This window comes from Equus przewalskii, chromosome 22 (genome assembly GCF_037783145.1).
Source record: "Equus przewalskii isolate Varuska chromosome 22, EquPr2, whole genome shotgun sequence".
NCBI lineage: Eukaryota > Metazoa > Chordata > Mammalia > Perissodactyla > Equidae > Equus > Equus przewalskii.
Window position 1 is genome coordinate 13,929,765 of NC_091852.1, and position 23,440 is coordinate 13,953,204.

Consider the following 23,440-nt stretch of genomic DNA (forward strand, 5'->3'; position numbering starts at 1 on the left):
GGGACCACAGGCATCTGGTTCAAAGCCTGGTGAAGTAAAGGTCCCAGGCGCAAGGCAGGATTATTTGTCATTCTGACATCTAGAAGGAAAAGGGGTCAGCTGGACCACAAAAGGCTGATGTTGTTGCCAGCTCCACTCACGTACAAACTGTTAACATGTTCACCATCAAAGCGCCTTTCTTTACAGGGAGGGGTGGAACAGATTGCAGTATTTTATAGACTGGAAAAAATGGAGATGCAGCAACCACCTCTGTTAACAGCTGCTGGAAACACGACCAGCCTAAGCCCCCAGGATGCAGAAGCTACATTGACTTAGGGAGCAATGGTACTGGCCACCTCCTGACCGGCTTGGTGGACCATGAGCCACGTAAGTACCCACACTCAGTGTCGTCTTATCTTCAGGAAAACCTGTGAGGTTGGTGTGGTTTTACCTCCATTTTACAGATGAGGAAACCAAGACTCCGTGAGGGTGGCTCAGCCACTGGGCGGGCTGCCTGAAGCTAGAGACTATAACTTGAAACAGTTACCGAATTTCCTCTCCAATTGATGATAATCTGGAGATTCTGGGAAAATAAGAGAATCTAAGAACTGGATAGAGAAAAATTATTAATAAATTGCTCCCATGAAAATGAGAGAAAAGATTAAACAAAAGGTAGAAACAAGTAAAAGTTAAATCTGTAAAGTGAGTCAGTAAATATTTTGAAATCAGAAGAGCAACTGGGGCAAAGTAAAATATACGACCTGAATAAAGGGTGTTAATGTGAAGCCATGGGTCCACTTTCCCTCTCAAGCCCTATCTCCGATGACTGGATGGATCAATCCGTCTGTCCCTGGGAGAATCCTCGATGACCACCCTGTCATGGGGGCCAGAGCAGCGACCACACAATTACAGCAAATCATGAAGGGCCCAGGAGGTCACGTCTAGGGAGTAAATCTCACTGTGGCCACTGTGAGGTCCCTCTGTCCACTCTGCTCTCCCATCTGGGATCCAGGCAACAGCTCCCTCTTCTCTGATATTTTGCTCACTGGATTAGAAGCTTCTCTTAGGAAGGGCATTTATGGGAAACGCTCTACCAGCAATCACCCCACAGGAATGAAGACGACCACATGGACATTTAATTTGAAGCAACGGCAGGTTTGCCTTAAGACGACCTTCAGACTTGAGAGGCACAAGAAGAGAACTCTTATTCCAGACAGTTTTCATCAGGATTTTCATGACGCAGAACTGACCGAAGCCACTCACTCCTACTGGACATGACTATGAGTTTGGAGAGACAAGGTCTTCATGTTTGAAAGCAGAAAGGACATTCCTAGATTATAATATTTCCATAATGAAGGTAAAATATCATGGAGCATCACCTTCCCATTAAGAAAGCCATGAAACTTCAAAACTTGTCGTCTCCGCATTTTCTCCTTTTCCACTTCACTTCCTGCGGTGGAGTTAGGTTTACTGATGGATGATGGAGGTACTTAAAGGCAGACTCATGTGCATGTTCTTTAACCCAGTTATTGTGGAGGAATTAGGGAAAGATGGGGGCGGATGGGATATGCATATGGGAGGCAGTTTTTATTTGAATCAATCTGCAGAATGTAATTAAAAGAAGGTAGTAAAAATAGCTGAGAAATCAAACATTAAAATCATATAATAATCAGGAATCAAACAGATGTGGATAAAGAACTACGCAAAGGTGGTAGTGTCCTTTCGCCTGTGTTTCCACTGCTGTGGAGAAGTCAGCTGAGCATCAGCAGTGACACAAACCTGCATGAATCTACAAGTCTGAAAGCAGGCTCTTGGCTAAATGTTAAAAAGTGTCAGGCACAGCAGCTTAGCTCCCCCGCAGAAAGACAAATCCCGAGACAGTTGACAAAACCATGATCAGGAAAAGAGGAAGATGCAAAGGTAAGTGAAGTGTGGGATGAGCAGCCCAGGGCCGGGCAGCCCAAAGGCAGACTCTCCCGAGCACCAGGGGGTCAGGCAGTGCACAGGGCACTTTTTGTTTACTTCCTCGTAACCTCTGTAATAACCCCACGAGCTACGTAATATTGAATGTCCCCATTTTATAGGTAAGGATGTTGAGACAGAGAAATTCAGTAACGTGTCCAAAGTTACACAGCTAGTAAACAGTCAACAGCAAATGAACCCACGCAGGCTGGTCCTGCAGCACGAACTCTTGACCATTGCGACGTCTGCATGGACAGCAGGGCGTGCTGCTGAGCAGGAGACCACGGAGGACTCTGCTCCTCGTTCAGGCAAACTCTGTTCTGCAGGATTAGAGGAGCACCTTCTGTACAGGGTCAGCTCACACTGCACTAGTCAGAGCAACTTCGAGACCAAAGTATTAAAGCTAAGGTTCAAAGGCAGATGGGGACAGAGTGACAAGAGAACTGGACTGAGAGTTGGACCCAGATTCTAGTCTCTTCTCTGCCACTAACTCACCAGGTGAACGTGGACCATTCATTTGTCCTCGACAAAACTGAAGCTTAATCATGTCTAAGACCACATTAGATGCTAGAATGCAATGACCCAGACAGGCTTTTCCAATGAATTGGTAACAGAATGGTAACATTTACAAACACTTGTGTTGAGTAATCAGCTAATCTTTCTGTTTCCATATATTACTTGTGCACGTAAATTTGTGGTTCTCCCTTTGTATTTCAAAGTAAAAGATAAAGAAACCATGACAGACATGCAAATGTCACGTACTATTTTCTTGTCGTAGGACTCTCCACTGCTGTAGGTTGTGGCCAGTGTGGACGAACACTCTTCCAGGTACCAAGGCTTCTTTCCGCTTTCGGCTGTGCTGCTGATGGAGATGGTGTAGATGCTGTTGGTGTAGCCGTCACAGGAGCAGTGGTCCTTGCTCCTTCCTCCATTTCCTGACGCCCAGACGAAAACAGAGCCGAGGCCTCTCCGCCCCTGTTCACAAACAGAAGAAGTTAAATGAGGGAAGACAAGCATCACGGACTCTAGGTGAAGATCAAAATCAACAGGGCAGAACCCAATATTTGCAGGAGGAGTGTGAGGCTATTTTACTAACATGCTGGGTTTAAGCTGATTTTTGAGGTAAAAGGAGTTACTTTTAGAAACTGAAATAATCCGATGCGATGTACACCACACCGACTATCGTTAATAATACTGTATTGTATATTTGAAAGGTGCTAAGAAAGTAGGTCTTAAAAGTTCTCATCACAAGAAAAAAAAATTTGTAACTATGTGGGATGATGGCTGTTAAGCAGACTCACTGTGGTGATCATTTCACAACATATACAAATATCCGATCATTAAAGTTGTACACTTGAAATATAATGTTATATGTCAATTATATCCTAATTAAAAAAAGAAACTAAAATAACTCCCTTCACGCGATGTAGTCATAGAAGTAACAAGAGCACCAATGATGACGATAATAAGGGCTGCATTTATTAGGTACCTACCATGGACCAAGCACAATTCTAAATGTGTTACAGGAATTGGACTGAATTCTTCCAACAATACTGTGAGAATCATACACTGTCTTGTCCCCATCGTACAGATGAAGAATTGAGGCACAGAAGTTAAGTAACGTTCCTAAGGTCATACAGCTAGTAAGCGTAGTCAGTGGAAGAACAAAGTCTGAACCCAGACAGACCCGAGAGCTGTAACATTGTTAGTTGTAATCACTGTAGTCAAAATACTGCTTTAAATCTTTACATCCCCATGAAGTGGGAGCTATTGGGCTCCTGCATCTGACAGATGAGGAACACGAGGTGTAGAAAGGTTAGTATTCATCCTGAGATCACATCATCAGCGGGGGGCAGAATCAGGTACCATACCCTTCCTTTTAGAGCTGTGCCTCCCCTAAGCATGGGGTGGACACTTATCACTGAGGGATGTGAATGGGGGCTACCAGAAATAAAAAGATTTCAAGATCAAATATGTTTGGGAAACTCTAAGTTAAAATTAAACAGGTTTGCTTATTGCAGAACTTCTAAGAGTCTTTAATAAGTGGCTGCTCATTGCAAAACTCTAAGAGGGGGCACAATCTGAAGTAATTTCCAAACATATTTGACTATGGATACCTTTTTCAGCCAGGTCTATAAAGTTTTCCTTATACGGCTAGGAGATGGAGGCACATTCTTTGTGCCAAAACTTGGCATAACCTAAAAGATTTTCCTAAGGTCACAAAATAATCAAGCAGCAGCTAAGCAGAACATAGCTATATTGAAGCATAGTGACTATTTGGTTCTAAAGATGAGGTCTTTGGGAGAAAACTAGAGAAACAAGCCAAAGCGAAGAGTATTTCTGGGAATAGTTATAGCTGAGTCCCTGAGATTTTACCATTTTAAAAGTAGAAGGCACACTGGAGGACACTTAGGCCAAATCTATCATTTTATAATTAGGAAGTAAGTACCAAAGTCACAAGGCTGGTGGTGGCTGAACCTCTTCCTCCCTTTCATGGCCTAACTTTCTGGTCTCAGGTGGAGGGAAAAGTATTTGAAATGTTGTCTTGGAATTTCTGGAAAAAGAGCCTAGGAAAGAGAGACAACAAATAATCTGGAGTATCCGTGATAAACTCTCCCTGACCCCGAATCCTCAAGGAACAGAATATTTATGACATGATTTGACTGACCTGAGCATGGATTTCCTTTTTTCCTTCAATGTGGAAAAATGAAATATAATCACACAGGAATGGGAAAAACTCATGAAGAGAGAGAGGGAGAAACTTATGGAAGCTACTGCCATTAGACAAGCTGGACCTGGTTTATCATCCCTCAGTTTCCCATCAAAATATTCATGAAACATAGAGAAGGATGCAAAAATCACCAAGCCATTATAAACTAGAGATTTTGTCCAATACTCTGTCAATGTCTGGAAGGAGTTACTCCTCACCATGGTATGGATGGCCAGATTGAAAAACTCTAGTGACTGACTCATATCTAGACCTCAGAAACAGTACATCATAGCCAGAGAAGAAGGAAGAAGGTTCTAATTCACCATCAATATATGCCCTCTCTATTACACACTGAGGGGCTGTATTATGGGCAAAAAGCCTGGTCACATCAGAGCCTTACCTAACATGTGAACAGAACAAATGAGACAATGCAAAAACCCACCTTGTTTAAACAGCACTGTAACAGACAGTAGATTAAGAACCACAAAACAATGAAAAAGCACATATGGCACAATTGTATTTGCGTATCTATGTAAAATTATGACTTTTTGGCTATGTATAAAATTCAATGAAAAGATCTTTAAAAATGAATTCAGTTTTTAAAGAATTTTTTTTTTTCTGATTTATCTCCCAAAATCCCCCAGGTACATAGTTGTATATCTTAGCTGCAGGTCCTTCTAGTTGTGGTATGTGGGATGCCACCTCAGCATGGCTTGACGAGCTGTGCCATGTCTGCGCCCAGGATCCGAACTGGTGAAACCCTGGGCTGCCGCAGCGGAGCGCGCAAACTTAACCACTAGGCCACGGGGCCGGCCCCTAAAGAATATGTAATAAGAAAATATTCAGAAGGTACTTTTATGTTCATGATGTAGTTATTAATATAGGACACAAAATGACACAGCGTGGTCTCAGTCTAGAAAAAAACGTAATTGTGTGCGTGTGAAGAAACTAATGTGCGTAAAGTTATACGCATGGAGCTACCATAAAGTGACAATGTAACAGAACTTATCCTCTTTGGTAAGACTTGGAAAGACTTTTATTTTCTTTTTCATACCATCCTTCTTCACCATGTATGATTTTTATAAACAGAAACAAACACATTTATTCCTCTATTAAGAGGGAAAACACAAAGCCAATTCCTAAGAAAGAGCTTTTACTTTATGATCAAGAGGAGTTTTACCCAGATAAGGTCCATTGTGCACTAAAAACAACAGAGGCTAACATTTATAGAAAGTTCCTATACACTGTCCAAACATTATTCTACACAATTCCAGTCTATTATCATCATTTTACGGAAGAGCAAACTAGGGCTCAGAAATGCGCACTAATGCCAGAGCCAGAACTAGAAATCCAAAAGGAGCTGAAGCCTGAGCCGTTAACCCTTCCTTGAAAGTCTTCTTTTGGGCAAAAAGAGGGCTAGAGGTTGTTGTGCTATTTTAGCCAAATCTCTAGAGTCTGCATTGAAGCTTGGCATTAGGATCTAAGAGCAGACCAGCCTCCAAGTTCTCCCCAGAGTCGGTGGCAAGATTAGAACGATAAAGAAAGGATGCATGCATGGTCTTGAGCATCCTCATGGGGAAGGACATAGGTTCTGATGCAAAATTCCTCTTGGAAATCCCAACCTGACAAGGGCTGCCTCAGAAGTAGGACTACAAATCTGTCTATTCTGGCAGCATCCACAGATGACACCACTGCAGAGGAATGATGACATTGCTAGGAGGTCCTTTGGAGATTCACTGGGTTGAAAGAATGGCCGGTTGACAGGACAGTGGGTTGCCGCTGCCCTGAAAATCTCCCTTCTAGATAGAGATGACATCGTCTATCAAATAGATAATTTGAGGGAATTGTTTTATAACCGGGCATAGTGAAGGGAAACTCCAAAGGACAGTATGGGGTCAATAACCACTCTCATCCCCCCAGGCCTGAAGGGAGCTGAGGAGAGGAGAATCACTGGAACTGAAGACACAAGGGCTAAAAGGAGTTGAGAATTGGTCAGGGGACACACCAACCCATGCTGGCCCTGCAGGGACGGGGGTAGGGGAATACGTACTGAGTGAGACCCCAGTCTCCTCCTCCCTGTCTTCCCTTTCTTGCCAGTGTATCCCACTGGCTGAACTCTGCCAGGAGCCAGAGGACCTGGGAGCCCATAGAGATCAGTATCCCTGAGCACCAAGCTTGTGGAGAGAAGGGGAGAGGGGATCTGGAGGGTTGAATGGGAGACACTGGCATCGCCCTTAAGGTGTGTTATGGACTGAATTCAGATGTTGATATGAACCCAAATTCAGATGTTGATGCTGTAACATCCAATGTGACTGTATTTGAAGGTAGGGCCTTTGAGGAGATAATTAAGGTTAAATGAGGTTATAAGTGTGGGTGGGGCCCTAATCTGAGAGCACTGATGCCTTTATAAGAAGAGGAAGAGACACTAGGAGTGTGTGCACAAAGGAAAGGCCATGTGAAAACACGAGAAGGCTGCTGTGTGCAACCTGGGGAGAGAGGCCTCACCGGAACCCGACTCTGCAGGCACCTGGATCGTGGACTTCCAGACTTCTAGCCTCCAGACTGTGAGAAGAGACACTTGAGTAGTTTAAGCCACCCACATCTGTGGTATTCTGTGATGGCAGCCCGAGCTGATACGAGGTGAGAGGGGGCGATCAAGGATGACCCGCTCCCACAGTGGCTATAGAATACACAGATGCTGCCAACACTCTGTCCACGAGGCAATCCCACCTTTATGCTCGTGTGTATGGTTTATGATTAAAGTCCCAGGAAAACAGAGACTGAAAATGCCATTAAGACAGCTGCTGAAGCTCTATGGGGGTAATCTGAAACAATTAGCAATTCAAAGGTTTATTTACTACAGAGGCACAGAGATTTTCATTAGTGTGCAAATATTCAGAAAAACACAACATGTGGTAAAAAAAAAAAAAATCTGGACATTTCTCCAAAATTCAGAGTTATTTAAGAATTAAATCTTAATGTGGGATGCAGGGAGAAGGGAAGGTGAGCAAACGTTATAAAGACAAAAGAATCTTGAGACACATTTTCCTAAAGTGTAGGAAGCGACACCATTTTCTAGTTCGGTAAAGTATTGTGATTGCAAATGGTTATTTAAATATGGCTTTGGATGAGAAAAGAAGAAAAAATCCTCCAATTTAATTGAGTACTAAGCTAAAAGTTAGTAAACTTAAGGCGAAGTATATTGTGAAATCCACACAGGACTCATTCGAGCAAACTCTAAATATTCTCATTCGTTGTGTATCTAATTGTGCATGTGTTTCTTCTCACGTATGCCCTATAAAAATCAATTTATAATACCCCATAAGCATTATTTTTAAAGGCTGGAAAGGAATTAGATTTTCTTGTGGTTCAGGAGGTCAGAAAAAGCTACTTTATGCTGGATTGCCAATTAAATCGTACACCCCAAGACAGGTTTTGAGAGCTATAGAGTTTGATGGAACTAAGTATCTTTCTTTAAAATAGTGTGATAATTTTTCAGCCAATGCAGTTGGATTTTATTTGGTATTTTAATATTACGTTCTTCTCCCATATTGCTTAGAAAGTATTCTTAAGGGGGCATGAATAAGTGACCAGAGACTTCTTACAATACAAAAAACGTGGCTGGACACTGTGCTAGGTGCTTTCACATATATTAGTTAATTAGAGCAATACCAGCAAGTTAGATATGCATTTTTACAGATTAGGAAACTGAGTGACAGTAAGTAACATGCACGCTATCATATAACAAGAATGTGGTGGCGACAGGACATGCGGACCCCAACAGGTCTCATCAGAATCTACATATCTCTACATGTTGACATGAAGAGACACAATAAAACAACTTTAGGACACGGCGCTGTCATTTATCTGTGATGTCTTGTAAGCACAGCCTGAATACCCAGTTTACCAAAGCCCCTCACTGCGCCTCTCCCCTCTTTTTTTAATATTCCTCCTCTCAGCGAGAAGAGAGCACAGCCTTCTATGGAAGCTCTTCCATACACAGTTCACAGACAAAGTGGCTTCAGGCTGGAAGAGGTTGGAGAAAGACCAGGACACCTCGAACTATTCGGTAGCCAAGATATGAAGAAAGAACTGTTCATCTTTTTAGAGCTCAAGGACATTCTGACTGGCATTTCCAAAATAAATCTTGTTCTTTAACGGAGCAGGGTTCATTGAAAGGAACAGGTCTGTCTAGAAATGTAAGGCAAAACAACAAACTTTGGAAAGGTCTCTGTAGCGCTCGCACAAAATGTTTGTTCCAGAATTCTAAAATATATATTGCTTTTTAAAGCAATACTTAACTCTTTGAATCATTATCACCAAGAGGACAGATGATTCACATGAAAACGAAGGCTTCTGGAACATAACCTGAGAAGTAATCTGAAAAGAAATATCATCCATGGCAGAAAACACATCAGGAGCAGTTGGTCATGCTGTGCCCAATGCCTTGGAGATGACACTGCTGTAACTTGGTGGGAGAAAGTCTTCTCTGGGAAGGCACCAAGAGAATGTAGTCATGCTACAGATGTCATAAACCATCTTTGGGAAAGGCTAAAGCCTAAACTTCTTTCCTTTTTTCGTTTTTTGGTGAGCTAACATCCATTGGCGATCTTCCTCTTTTTTTGCTTGAGGAAAATTAGCCCTGAGCTAACATCTATGCCAGTCTTCCTCTATTTTGCATGTGGGATGCTGCCCCAGCATGGCTTGATGAGTGGTGTGTAGGTGTGTGCCCAGGATCTGAACCCAAAACCCCAGGCCACTAAAGCTGAGCACACGGACTTAACCAACTACACCACCAGGCTGGCCCCTATTCTTATTTCTTCCATCAGTTCATTTGGGCAAGATGGGCATGGGGGTAGGGAAATTAATTACATGAGACAGAATCAGACCCAGAGAGTAAAGTGGGCCACTCCTCACCAAAACCCAAGGGAATCGAATGGGACAGACATGAGATGCTTTTAAACAAGTCAAAGAAGGAGATGTGATCTCTGAAGGTTAGGATTCTGGAGGATTAGTGTTACTTTTGTCAAGAACAATCTTACGACAAAATGTCAACTTTGTTGGGCCACAGTACCCTCATCCAGAAAGTAAGCATGCATAACTCTTATTTTTACAACCTACTCCAAAAGTTGGAAAGTCCAAAATAAAGAGAACTGGGCGCTGGCCCCGGGGCCAAGTGGTTAAAGTTCTGCAAGCCACGTTTTAGTGGCCTGGGTTCGCAGGTTCAGATCCTGGGCACGGACCTACTCCACTCATCAGCCATGCTACTGAGGGATCCCACATACAAAATAGAAGAATATTGGCATAGATGTTAGCTCAGGGCTAATTTTCCTCAAGCAAAAAAAGAGGAAGATCGCCAATGGATGTTAGCTCAGGGTGAACCTTCCTCACCAAAAAAGAAAAAAGTACAGCCGGCCCTCTGTATCTGTAGATGCGAAACCGGCGGACACTGAGGGCCAACTGCATTCATTGTACTATGTCATCTTATATGTAGGGGACTTGAGCACCTGAGGATTTGGTGTCCCCAGGGGTTCCTGGAACCAACCCCCTCTGGATACCGAGGGACAACTGTGTACAGGTTTCACTGGATTCAAATCCTGCTTTCAGAATATTTAATTTCGTCCTCTCAGAATTACTAAGGTAAACAGAGGGACTACTTCAAGTATTTTTAAACCAAACTGTCTTTGATTATGGTTTGTTTGGTGATTTGAGTGCAGCCAACAGCTCAGTAATTCCACCCCTTTCCAAGCAAAAATTCTAGGATTGAAAATGCTTAACAATGGAAAGCAACAGCTTCCCAAACACGATTTCAACAGGTAGCCAACAAACACAAGATTGTCTCCACCAACACCTACCAATGTTTGGCCTTCCCATGGCACCCCAGTGCCTGCCCCTCCCAGTGTTCTCAATCCTTCCATCCCTGTATTAGGGTGTCTGCCCCGTGAACTGCCCATGTAGCATGAAATCAGATTTAGAGGAAGGACTGTCTAAACATCCACAGACTGACTTACAAAAATATACTTTCCTGGAGTGTATTTACCGTTCTCATTCTATGCTACTTAGCCTATCAAAGAGTGGTTGATGACAGAAAAAGATTGAAAATACAAATGCAGTTTTTTTTTTTTAAAGTACTAAAAGTGAGACAAAGAAGGCTTTTGTGAATGGTAACCTATTTCTCCCCATTTTTGTCTTCCTGCCTTTTCTCATGTGACATGACTTCACTCCCTCCTCTTCTTCCCTATCTCAACATCCTCCATCTTTTCCAGCCCACATCAGGTTTTCTGTATTCTAGTTTGCTGTGTACACAACGGGAAGATAAGCCGTGCATATTAAGCAATTTTTTATATTCTGTGGACTTTTTAATAATACACTGAAAATATTAGATGCAGTTATTAGCGATATTAATTCCACCACACACAAATGAAAATCCATTTTATATGCTTCCCAAGTACACCAAATGCAGTCGACTTCAATTTTAAAGGGCCAGAGAGCCCAATACTGATTATGGGATCAGCTGCTGGCGATGAAGTTGCAAGCATTTCTGGTAAAATGACCAACTTTTAAATGCTGCTAATAACCACATTTAGGGGCTTTTCAAGATATTATTCATATTCTAGTACATGAATGGGCAGCATGATATACTGAATTCAGGGAACCTAAAGGTGACTTTAGCTCAGTGTCCTAAAAGGACATTTGGAGTAATATGGCCAAAGATTAGTAAATAGTATTTAAGAATCAACTTTACACAGTAAATCAATGCTGCAAACAGAGAACTCTCCCAGACTTGGGTTCCAAGTAAAAAGCTACTTTTATGTTTATTGTGTGAATAGAAAGAAAAAAAAGCCCAAATGGAGTTGATTATTCACTGTATCAGCCAGAATATCAATTCGGTAGAGCATCAACTCAGCAAAAGCTTGGTAGAATCAATCCTGTCATCAGAGCTGCCTTCTCTTTGGAAGGGTTGACATGTGGGCTTGTACACATAATACACCTTCTTATACTTTATCGCCAAAGCGCAAATGGTGTGACCCGTGAATCCCGACAGCAGTATTCCAACAGTGTAGATTTCTTCTACTTTGTTTATTTTTAAAGTATAACTGGAAGAAGAAAATCAGTCTTTCATGGAGAAAGAGTACAGAATATCTAGGAGGAAATAAAAACCAGGTGTGTTTACTAACGGAAATAAATATGCTTTTAAGCAAAGAATTTTATTTCTATTAACCTTTAGATATTCTGTACATTTAGGAACTTTACATAATAAAAACTTAGGGCCAAATAACATGCTGTGGATATTATTTAAAGCTGGATACATAAGAGGTTCACGCAGTGAAATTTTAAATTTCTACAAGAGGAAACTAAGAAAATAAAGTTAGTAGAGCCAATCAGTGGAAGGCTAGGACCAGACGGATTCAGTCTCACCTCAAGCAAAGCTGATCCCCACTGACCAGTCCTGACTTTGGGTGTTCCCCAAAATGCTTAACAACATGGTGCAGGGGAATACTGCTTAACAATAGTGGATTAGAGCAAATAAAACACCCAAGCCCTCCCCGCCCCCCACCTTATCTCATTTACCAAGTCAACAATTCCAAAACAACCGTCCACTTTTAACGGTCTACCTATGATGAAATCATCTCCCCCATTTTTTCTCAGATCTTGTTTTCCTAATCTGACTCATTGAAGCCTCAGCAAGACTCAGGTTATTATTTACTTCTGAGCCCTCCCACAGTCCTCCAAGCTTTGAGCCCTGTCTGAGGTGTTTTCCCAGGGCCTGGGGACTGCTGACACTGGTCAGGAGGAGGCGCATGGAGATTAGGTTTCTCATTTCCTCATTCCAAGCAGCTAAAAAGGTACGTGTGACTCTCATATGCTCTCTACAATAATCACAGTCAATACTTAGCGGCACCAACGCAGCTGTTTTGGGTACATCCACCACCCCAGCATTCCCATCTAGGGGAGGAGAAGAGCCTTTCTCATACCTGCCAAAAGTTGCTACATCTTGGACCATCCCAGAGCACAGGCAAAACCATACTCAAGACTTGCAGCAGAGCCAGGTTCATGACATGGAGAAGGACATTTCCAATATTAACATTAATTACCTATTTTGAAACTGCCCAGAAAGAAGCTATCACACCTTTAAATTTACATTGAAGGAGTAGAATTTGGAAAATTCGTTTCGTAGAGAATAAAAACATTTACTATCAACAGGGGTCGGAAAGGAATTTACTGTAAATGTTTGGAAAGGTGTTGAAAGGAGGATGGAGGGGTACTCCAGCAAGAACGAAGAGTTGATACTCTACGTTAGCTCTGGGTTACAGAATGCCTCACTGTAGACTGGTTCCAAGTGCTGGCTCAACTCTGAAAGGGGAAGGAAGTGGCCCCTCTCTGAAGCCCACCATGGGGCTTGAATGTCACAGGCCGCTCACTCATGGAGCAAGAAACTTGACCTTCTGTGAAGTAGCTCATAACATTTCTGAAATAGAGTAAATCGACCCTCTACAATTTTCCCCCCATAAACACAATCCTGACTTCAATTAAAGCAAATCACACTTTTGGAAAAATTACAGTTGATATTAGGCTTATATTATTTACAATACTTGGTGGTAGAGACTCTGAGGTCCTTAAAGATGCACCGAATGTGGCCCTTCCTCAGAGGAGGAGATCTGCAGTTGGACTGAGCACCTTCTGTGTAAGATCTTAGTCAGTCTTCGTGATGGCTCTATAAAGTAAGTATTATCATAGCCTTTTTGCAGGGAAATGGAAGTCCTAAGAACTTAGCAACCTGTCCCAGGTCAAAAAGCTAGAGAAATCAAACTGAGATTTCAACCCAGGTCTCTGTGACTTTAAGGCCAGTTCTCTCTACATCCTCACAGACGGCATCCAGGGATAAAGAGAAAGAGACAATATAAAGAAGTTCAGAACAAGCCAAATCAGCCGCCTGGATGCTAAATTCTCCAGGAGTCCAGAGAAGAGAGGTCCTGTTGCACTGTTCACTTTCATGACCATCATTACAGCTGCCGGTGACTCAGAGCTGTGTGCAGAGACGGGCCCATGTGAAACATTCAACAGGAGCGAATACCACAGAGCATGCTGGCAAAGAGCATAGGCTTTGCAAGAAGACAGAACCAAGTCTGAATCACAGTCACACTTCTTAATGGCTAGGTTACCTACTTTGCCAAGATTTAGTTTCCAAATCTATAAACTGAGTGAGGTCCTATGAGGATCATCTCTATGTCTAACTCAAGTGGCTAATTAATTAATTAATAATCATCATGATGTTTGCAATCCTGAACATTAAGTTTGATTGTTTCATCTTAAAGATGAGGACTGTAGGCTCAGGTTAAGTGAAAAAAATCTGCTATTAATGCCAGATAGACTTATAAATCATTTGATGTTGTCAACTCAGTTCAATTTATCCTTGTTTATCACACAGGGGCCTTTCTTTTCCGGTTACTGCTGTGTTTCATTGAAGGAAATTGATGTGTCTGTCCTCCCTGTCAGCATTCTCAAATCTATGCTTAGAATCACAGAAACTCAGGATTGGTGTGGACCTTAACTTGACCTCATCCAATATCTGTATGATTTTGTATCCTCCCTAGAACAGGAACTCCAGACTATACTAGAATGACTCCTGTGATAAGGACTTCACTCACCCGCCAGTGGTCCAGTAGTCCTCATAAATAGAACAAAACAAATCAAAAGAAAAAGAGGACTGTTATTGATATCTGGTTAATCCATGAGTAGAACAGAGGGAATGAGAAGGGAATTTGCAAGTTAATATAAACTACCCACGGGGTTAATAATGAATCTCTAAACTAAAACTGAAAACAAAGTGACAATAAGTATTTGTTTGACATTTACACCTATACTAGGCAAGAACAGATCTGTGCTCCTCTCCATAAAAATGCATCACAATTCACAATAACACACAAATCTAAATCTGATCCTTGGATATCAGACAACTTTGTGACGATTATAGAATGTGAGGCTGCATATGTATTTGTGAAAGACACATTGCTTTGTTTCCAAAATGGATAATCTTACATCGGGTCTACTGGGCAAGTCATTTTTGAGCTTTGTTAAAACTCTAAGACAGAGTTCTACCAGGATATAGTTAGATCCGACGGGAGGGTTTTTAAAATAAACCCCAGTTAAAGTCAATTTTCATTAAGCGGAACCAATACTAAATAAGCTGCCTTGTCTATCTTTGCCTACCCATGTATCTTTCAAAAGTTTTACAACATTTGCCAATTAATTTAACAGAAATGTGTCATTTATTAAAATGCAAACTGGTACCAATCCTGCTACAGCTGGGTATATATATCTGATAAAAACATATCCCTCCCAAATGGAACTGGTTAACTTTATTATGATTATTACTACTGCTTTTACTATACAAGCTTGTTATACCTCTTCTCTCCCCTCTTGGTGAGCATATGCCTTTAATTTAAGGGTAGAGAAATGTGTGTGCGCACATGCATGTATAGAAGAGACAATGTGTGATTGTAAAGCAACATTGTGCTTTCAGCAAATATTCCAAACATCCAATCAGTTGTAAAATCTGGCAAATCAAAAAGAAATTGATGATGTGAAGGGGATATTGCAATCAGAGACTCAACAGCCAGGCTGTGCCCATAGACGTTCATCAAATGTTCTGCTTTCCATCTGGACCCCTGAACGGAAGAGTATAGGAGGATGGGATGAAGGCCACCGTTCCCACAGGGAGATTAGGGCCCAACGATTCTGATTTTGCTGACTTTGTTCCTCATCCTTGACGCTGGTTCTGTCATAAACTCATCGGAATGCCTTAATTGATAATCCCAAAGCTTTAAAAGCTAAAAGAAAAACAATCTGGAATTGAAAGTTTACTTGTAGATAAAATGGCAAAGCAAACTCTATAAGCTGTGCTCCTACGGTATCTACAATGAGCTACATGATTTCTTCAGATAAAGATGAAAATAAATGCCAGACCAGTGCTTGGGCTATACTGGGGACTTCAGAAATATTTCTTGAGTAAAATAATTAAGGAAGTACTGGTAACCTTCATGTAGGGTTTTCTGATTGCGGAAAAAGGAAAAGATTTGACTCCAAGTTTTTTTAATCATTTTCTAAAGGATATTTTTAAACACACTTGTCAGGAAATTGTGAAATGCATTAGACGCCTGCTGATGAATATCAAATGCACCAAGTATTGTTAAAGTTTAATAATCCAAATGGGGCAAAAAAGATGATTCCAAGGCAACTAGACTGAACACATGAGTCTTGTTATTGTGTGCTGGGTAGTCTGTCCTTACTGCCTACCAGATTCTATTCACTGAAGGGACTTGTTTGTTTGCACTTTATTTAGAACGTTTATTCATCATTATGTGGTGAGCTCCTTAAAGACAAGTACTGAGTGTTATTCATCTTTCACTACCCCCTAGAAAAGTGCTTGGAATATTACCACCATGCAGAGAATGTCTCCTGAATGCAATCAGGAATGAATGAATGAATAAACAGTCTATCAAAAAAAACCTGAGGCAATTAGCTTCTTATTCTGACATCAAACCTCGGGTCACCTATATCTGAAACACTATCAACTGACTCACTCATTTTACAAAATCATTCTCCGATTTAGAACTGCCTGGGTGGATAAAGCCAAGATCTCCCCCTGAGGGAAGGCTTCGCCAGTCATACCACGGAGCCAGGTCAAAGGATCATCACGGAAAGTGGGATCATGTCAGTTTGAATGACAGAAATTTTTAAATTGTCCTTTCCTAAGATGATATGTAAGATTTCGATTCTGAGACCCCTGGCAAAATTGTGAGAGATCTTAGATGTCCTCCTCGGAAGCTTAGAATGTTCCCTTGCTCATAGGGAGTAGTGATGAGCTTTAAAGAGAAGACAAATGACAAGATTTACACATAAAAAATACTTCTTTGGCTTCAGTGTTCATGCTGAATTGAAAGTTGAAGCTCAAGCTGGGAGGATGAAATTTTGGAAGTAAGCTATTGCTGAAGTCTATATAAGGGATGTTGGTTCTGACTGAGAGGAAAAGATAGCAGATTCCATAGACTTTTAGGAAGCAGTACAGGAAAGAAAGACTTACTGGATGACTAGGGTGAGGAAAGAAGAAATTACAGGTTAGAGGAAGGGAGACTGGGTGAACAGTAGTGACATCAACAGGTAAAGAAATACATAAATGTTGGCAAAAATGACTCAACCACTAAAATTATTTCTGGTTCTAACATTCTGACTCTAAAGGTCTAAGGAATTTAGCTGCATTTTCATGAAGTAGTTCCAAAGAATTTAAAATGAAATTAAATTGAACAGCAATCAAAAAAGTGAAAATAAAAGCTTCTGTGTGATTAAAAGTTTAAAACATTAAATAAAGTTAAACACATCTCTTTACTACAGGACTTCTCAGAACCTTTAATATGCTTTTAAATGTCCAAAGAGAGCATATAATAAACGATGTTTCTAAGTGTATTTGACAGCAAAACCCCTCTACCCCTCCTCCCTTTTTTAGCATTTTATTAATTAGTATTTTACGAAATAAACTTTAAAAAATATTCTCTTGGATATTTTGTCCCATTTATTTTGGCCATTCCTTAATAATAACCTTAAGATTATACACTTACCTTCCCTAAGGATCATTTAACAATATGAAATTGATTAAACTCAGAGATTTCAAACAATCAAGACTTTTTACAGTATTTTGCATGATTAATCAATATTTCACTTTTATTACTCTTGCTTTTTCAGTGGTGATAATGATTCAGATTCATAACATAATTAGAAACTTTACTATGTTCCAGGAACTCTGCTGAGTATTTCTCAGGCATTAATCATACGATCCTCACAATAGTCCTATAAACTAATTACTAGTATTTAGCTCCATTTTATAGAGGAACAAACTGATCCTCAGAGAGGCTAATTAACTTGAACAAAGAAAGAAAGTATTGGAACCCACTGGAGAGTCTGAATCCGGTGTTTGAGTACATTAATCACCAGACTATACCATGTATGTTAATAACTCATTTCCAAACTATTAAACAAAAACAATGTGCGATCCTTCAGTAAATTCACTCGGTATATGCAGCAAAACAGCATGGAAGTCATTCACACATTGACTCATACATGTATTCACTTACCCACTACACAGACACTGTTTGGGGTACTTGGGATACAGGAGAGAACAAAACTGTCAAACTCTGGGCCTTTATGGAGGAGACAGTTAATCAACAAGGTCAGTCATGTGTCGCTAAATGACAGGGATACATTCTGAGAAATGTGTCTTTAGGTGATTTCACCATTGTGCAAAAATCAGTGTACTTACACAAACCTAGATGGTATAGCCTACTACACACCCAGGCTCTATGCTACTAATCTTACGGGACCACTGTTGTATATGTGGCCTGTTGTTGACTGAAACATCATTATGCAGTGCATGACTGTAAATATAATAAATAGAAGGAGGGATGATAATTGCCAAATGGGTTCTGAAAGTTTGGAGTATATGTGTGTTATATTGTCTATGGGAAGAAGCAAGCAGGGCGCCTTGTTAGCACAAAGTTAGAGGAGAGCTCAGAGAAGCGCACTGGGTTTCACACACGGAGGTCACTGTGACCTTGACAGGAACAACTTCAGTGGAGTGATGGGGCAGAGTTCTGATTTAGTGGTTTCAAGAGATAATGGGAAAAATCAGCTTGTAGAGGGCAAGTATGGACAATGGTTTCAAGGACTTTTGTTCTAAAGAGAAAATGAGAAAGGAGGTGGTAAATGGAAGACAAGGAGACAAGACAGGGATTCTTCTAACTGTTGAGATAGGGGGATTAACAGTACGAAGATATGTAGAAGGCAATAATACAATTGAGAGGGAAATTCTGATGATGAAAGAAAAGAGAATTGATGGAGCCATGTCTTTCATGAGGTGAGAAGGGGTGGGGTCCAGTGAAGAAATGGAGGAGGTTCACTTAGGTAGAAGATGAGCGATTAATTCACCACAGTAACAGGAGAAAAGCCAAAGTATGTGTTCAGAGATGAAGGCAAGACGTCTGATGGGCCAAACAAAACAGAACATGTAAAAGAATTAATTAGATTTCTTTGAGGCCCACATTCTGACTTCTTTAGCTATGCTGAATATCTGTTTTCTGTAAAAGTGGGGAGAACAGTATCAGTCTTATGAGATTATTGTGAAGATTAAAAGTTACCTATTTTAGGGCTTAGAAGAGTGATGACAGTATAACAGACTAGCAAATGTTAAATGTTGCATCGTCATCATCATCATCATTACTTGTATGCAGTCCAAATTATATACCCCCAATTCTTGCATTTAATGTTATAGCTCCTTTGCATCAAATAAAATGCAATCTTTGGTAGAAAGAGCAAGCTGTCAATTGTGACATGATTTGTTCAACATAGTTTAATGCAATTTTTGCACATTAATTCTTAACGGGCTATAAATTGAATCAATTTTGATTTTGTTAAAACAGTGTTACATGCTATTGAGCCAAATCCTTATTTTAAACAAATAGGGAGCATTCTGAAATCCAATATTTGCTATGTTTTTTGATTAGTAAATGGAAGGAATGGATACAATCAATACTTGGACTCCCTGAGCAAAATTTATTTCTTTCCTTTGTGAAAATCTTTCTTGATTCTTAGGCTTCTCTTTCTTGTTACCAGTCTCTCTAGCTGTCATAACATTGTTGCCCTCCTAGTCCCATTCATCATCAACTCTTTCTTGGACCATTTCAATCTTCCACTCTTGCCTCTTCATCTCTCACCCACATACAGTCCATTCTCACAGCAGTGACCTTTCAAAATTGTGTATCTCATCAGGCCACTACTCTGCTGAAAACCTCCAGTGGATTTCTGTAACAGATCAAAACGCAAACAGCCTCACAGTTTAGAGACACTGCTGAGCTGGCTGGCCCCTGCCTACCTCTCCAGCACATCTCCTACTGCCTGCATTCTGTTCACGTTGCTCCCAACGCCCTAGCATTCTGTTCTAGGAATACACCCAAATCATTCTCCTCTTGGGATGCTTTACTCTTGCTGTTCCTTTTGCACAGAACATTCCTCCCACATTTCTGCCCCTACTGGCTTCTTATCATTTATATCCCTCCTCACGTATCAACTCCTCAAAGAGGACTCGTTGTCCTCTCTAACTAAAGCCATTCTGTCCGCCCCCAGTCATTGTTCTATTTCATTCATAACGCTTATCCTTAGCTCAGATTGTCTTGTTTCTATGCGTGTTTGTTTCCTGTCTTGTTGCTAGAATGTAGGGACTTTTACGTATTACATATAAGACTAGATGTCTTCTTCACTCCTTTACAGTATATAGAAAGTGGGAATTCACTAAGTTTAACAGAAAGAATAAATAAAGTCCAATTCCTGTATTTTTGTAGATGATGTAGTTAAAATATGAATAAACCAGAAAGACTTTAGGCTGCCACCTGGACTTTCACCCCCAGCTACCTGAAGGAATTATTTTATTAGTCACTTATTCCTTCATTCTTTAAATCACTCAGCCAAAAAATCAGTTATTTCTTTCTTTGCTGTGCTCTGTAATCTAACTTATTTTCTATATATTTGACAGTGTATATTATATAAAGAACAATCAGAATCATCTCAAAGAATATAAAATGTACTGTCTCATTTGATGCCTTATAACAGAAGAGTGAAAGGTTTCTTTTTCCTGCAAAAGACTATCTAATATGCTTTAAAAATATTAAATTATATATTCATAGATATTTAGAGAAACATCCCTTGGGGAAATATAGATTTAATTCAAGACTACAAACATGGATAAAAGAAATGAATTTGTATATTGAGAGGTTATCTTGAAACCGAAGATGTGCTTTTAAGGGCAAGTGAAATTGAAGGCAAGTAGAGACATGGGAAGAACAAAGTAAGTAACATCACAGAACCATATTTTACCATATTATTTTTAATCTACCACTACAGGTAACCCAATGGAATTACCTAGAACTCTGCAGTGTGGAAATGGTAGAGAAGAGAAGGATGGAGAACTGAGGAAAAATGTAAAGTTTTTTGGAAGGACATGATCTCTTCTCTGAAAAAATTATCGATCGATCGATCTATCTATCTATCTATCCGTATGTATACAAAACTTACTTATTGAGCACCTATTATATTCTAGGTATTCTGTCAATTGCTGTATATGCATCATCATCTCATTTAACACACGTAACAGCTCTGTAAGTAAGTACTATCATCACCCTATTTTAGATGAGGGAATGGAAGCAGAGAGGTAATCTGATCGACTTCAGTTCAGAGAGTAGTAAATGACAGATCCTGGACTCAACCCTACCCTAAATCTGAAGCCTGTGTGTATCAAACACATAAAAACTCTATCTTGATGATTTTATTACATTTAAATGGATCACCAATGCTTTTCCATAATTAGGTGTGCAATGCTAGGAGCCAGAGAATAATTTGTTTTCCTTAAGAGTTATTTCTTTTGTTACCACCTTACCTCTAAAAGTAAATGATTTGTTTTAAAACTAAACTCCTTTTTTTCCAGATTAAAATCTTGAGAGCTCTTCAATGGAATAAATTATGGTATATCCATACTCCAAAAATTTTCGAAATATTAAAATAAATGAGTTCTATCCTTATGGACTGCCCCAGAAGGATGTCCTTGACAACCTATTAGGTAAAAACAGCCATGTGCAGAGGCCATCGATACCTGTTTGGTATATGAATGGGCACAGGAGTACCGAAAGATGGAGTCCAGACTCTTAACAGTGGTTATCTAGTTGGTGGGAAATCTATTTTTAACTTCATCTTTATAGTAGGATTTGTTATAATAAGTATGGGTTACTTTTGTCATTAATGATGAGTTTTAGAGTAAACTTTTTCAAAAGTATTTATTTCTAAATATAATCTTCTTATATGTTTGAATAGCTATCTCAGATGATCATGTTTCTAATCTTAACCATTTTTTCCTTCAAAGCATAACATTTTTGTTTTCCACGTTGAGTTTCCATTTAAGATTTCCATTGAATAAAAGATTCCCTAGCAAAAATAAATCTGAAAACTACTGGTTTCTATCAGATTCAATGACAGCTATTACATATGGGGCATTCTCTCTATATATGTACACCCACAAGGCTATGTGCATTACTAATATACATATATTCTCACATTAATGAGAAATTCCAGATTGCTCTTTATTGTATTAAGAGCCCTACAAGAACAAGTCAAACATTAAATATGAACGAAGCTTGATGTATTTAACTTGAATGACCATTCTACTGATGGCACAGAGAGAGAGAATAGTAATCCGCAGGGCTTTGGTAATGAAACCACCTGATTACTTGGAGTGCATTCATTTGGCATTCAGGTATCTTGAAAGGAAAATTCTAGGCAATGATTTAAAACATCATCCTATAGTTTAAAAGGCCTCTAATGCAGCTGAAAATTGGCAGAGCTAGAAAGTATGTCTTAACCAAACCTGAGCTATGTTTTACTCAGGAAGTGCATACGAAACAGGTGCCTAAGTGTTCCCCTCCAGTCTATTTCAGAAGGGCCAGGAGACTGCTTAGCTCAGTCTTCTGATTAAAACTCTACACCAATCCCACAAAGGCAGAAGAATCATGATTATTTGTACTCCAGCTGCAACGTTACATGAATCAACTGCATGCATCCCACTGCTCCAAAGCTGGGCTGAATATAGAAGCACCCTGTGGTTAGCGTAATCTGTAGTAAATTAAATTAAATTCAACAAACGTTTACCGAGTACTCACTAGAGTTCAATGTACGCTATGGGTTTTGCAAAGCCCATAAAGATGGGTAGAGCACAGGCTCTGCTCTCTAGGAACTTACGATTTAGTGAGGAGGATACCAGCAAAGCTAACACTGAACAAAAGTACAATATGATAAAGATTATAGGGAACACCAGTAAGAATATAAAGTCGAGGAGGTACAGAGTGGGGACTGCATATACTTAATTCTAGTTTGGGCAGTGAGAAGGCTCCTGGGAAGAAGGGACATTTTAGCTGAGGCTTAATGGTCAATAGGATTTGGCTGTACAGTAGGACATGGGAGTGGGACAGGGACTTGCAGGGAAAGCAGGATGTGCTGACGGATAGGAAGAGTGGCATATGCTTACATTACAAACAAGTAAAAAGAAATGAGGAAGTGGGGCCAGCCAGTGGCCTAGTGGTTAAATTTGGTATACGCTGCTTCAGCAACCTGGGTTCGGACCTACAGCACTCGTCTATCAGTGGCATGCTATGATGGTGGCTTATACACAAAAGAAAGGTAGATTGGCAAGAGATGTTGGCTCCAGGTGAATCTTCCTCAGGAAAAAAAAAGAGAAATAAAGAAAAAAAAAGAAATGAGGAAGAAAAGGGATCAGCTCAGATCATGATTAAGACGTATGCTTTAAATCACCCAAAGTTTCATTCACGAGTAAGAAAGAGAGAGGAGTCCCTTTTGGTGGAGTTTTCCTCCTTTTATGATTACAAGGATATAGCATCTTTATTTTTTATTTAATTAAAATAAGACAGAATTTTTTAAGATCTGTAGTCTAAAACAGACATTTTATTACATTAGATTCTGTGGTCAGTTTTTTGGAGAGGAGTGGTCAGTGAATTTTTTAGTGAAATCAAGAAAATGATGATCTGTTAAGCTGTCTGGTTAGGGAACTTGCAAGCCAGCATAAAAATAATATTGTCCTGGGACAGAGGGGGGACTCGGGAAGGAACTGCAGAAGGGAGATGCCCAGAAGGGCATTGTAGAATGACGTACCAACACCAAGCGGAGAGTTTCAACATCTCC

The 23,440-nt window shown here is 40.2% G+C and overlaps 1 protein-coding gene across 5 annotated transcripts in view; it reads right to left on the minus strand.

Annotated features, from left to right (window-relative positions):
* PCSK5 (proprotein convertase subtilisin/kexin type 5) overlaps positions 1 to 23,440 on the minus strand; it is a 436,496-nt gene that overhangs the window by 254,868 nt on the left and 158,188 nt on the right. For all 5 annotated transcript variants that reach the window (XR_011531551.1, XM_008515633.2, XM_008515632.2 and 2 more), the window contains exon 8: positions 2,704 to 2,916. Coding sequence is in view for 4 of the 5 variants with exons in the window: in XM_008515633.2 (XP_008513855.2) it covers positions 2,704 to 2,916 (213 nt within the window). In the remaining variant the exon portion in view is untranslated. The remainder of the gene's footprint in view (positions 1 to 2,703; positions 2,917 to 23,440) is intronic.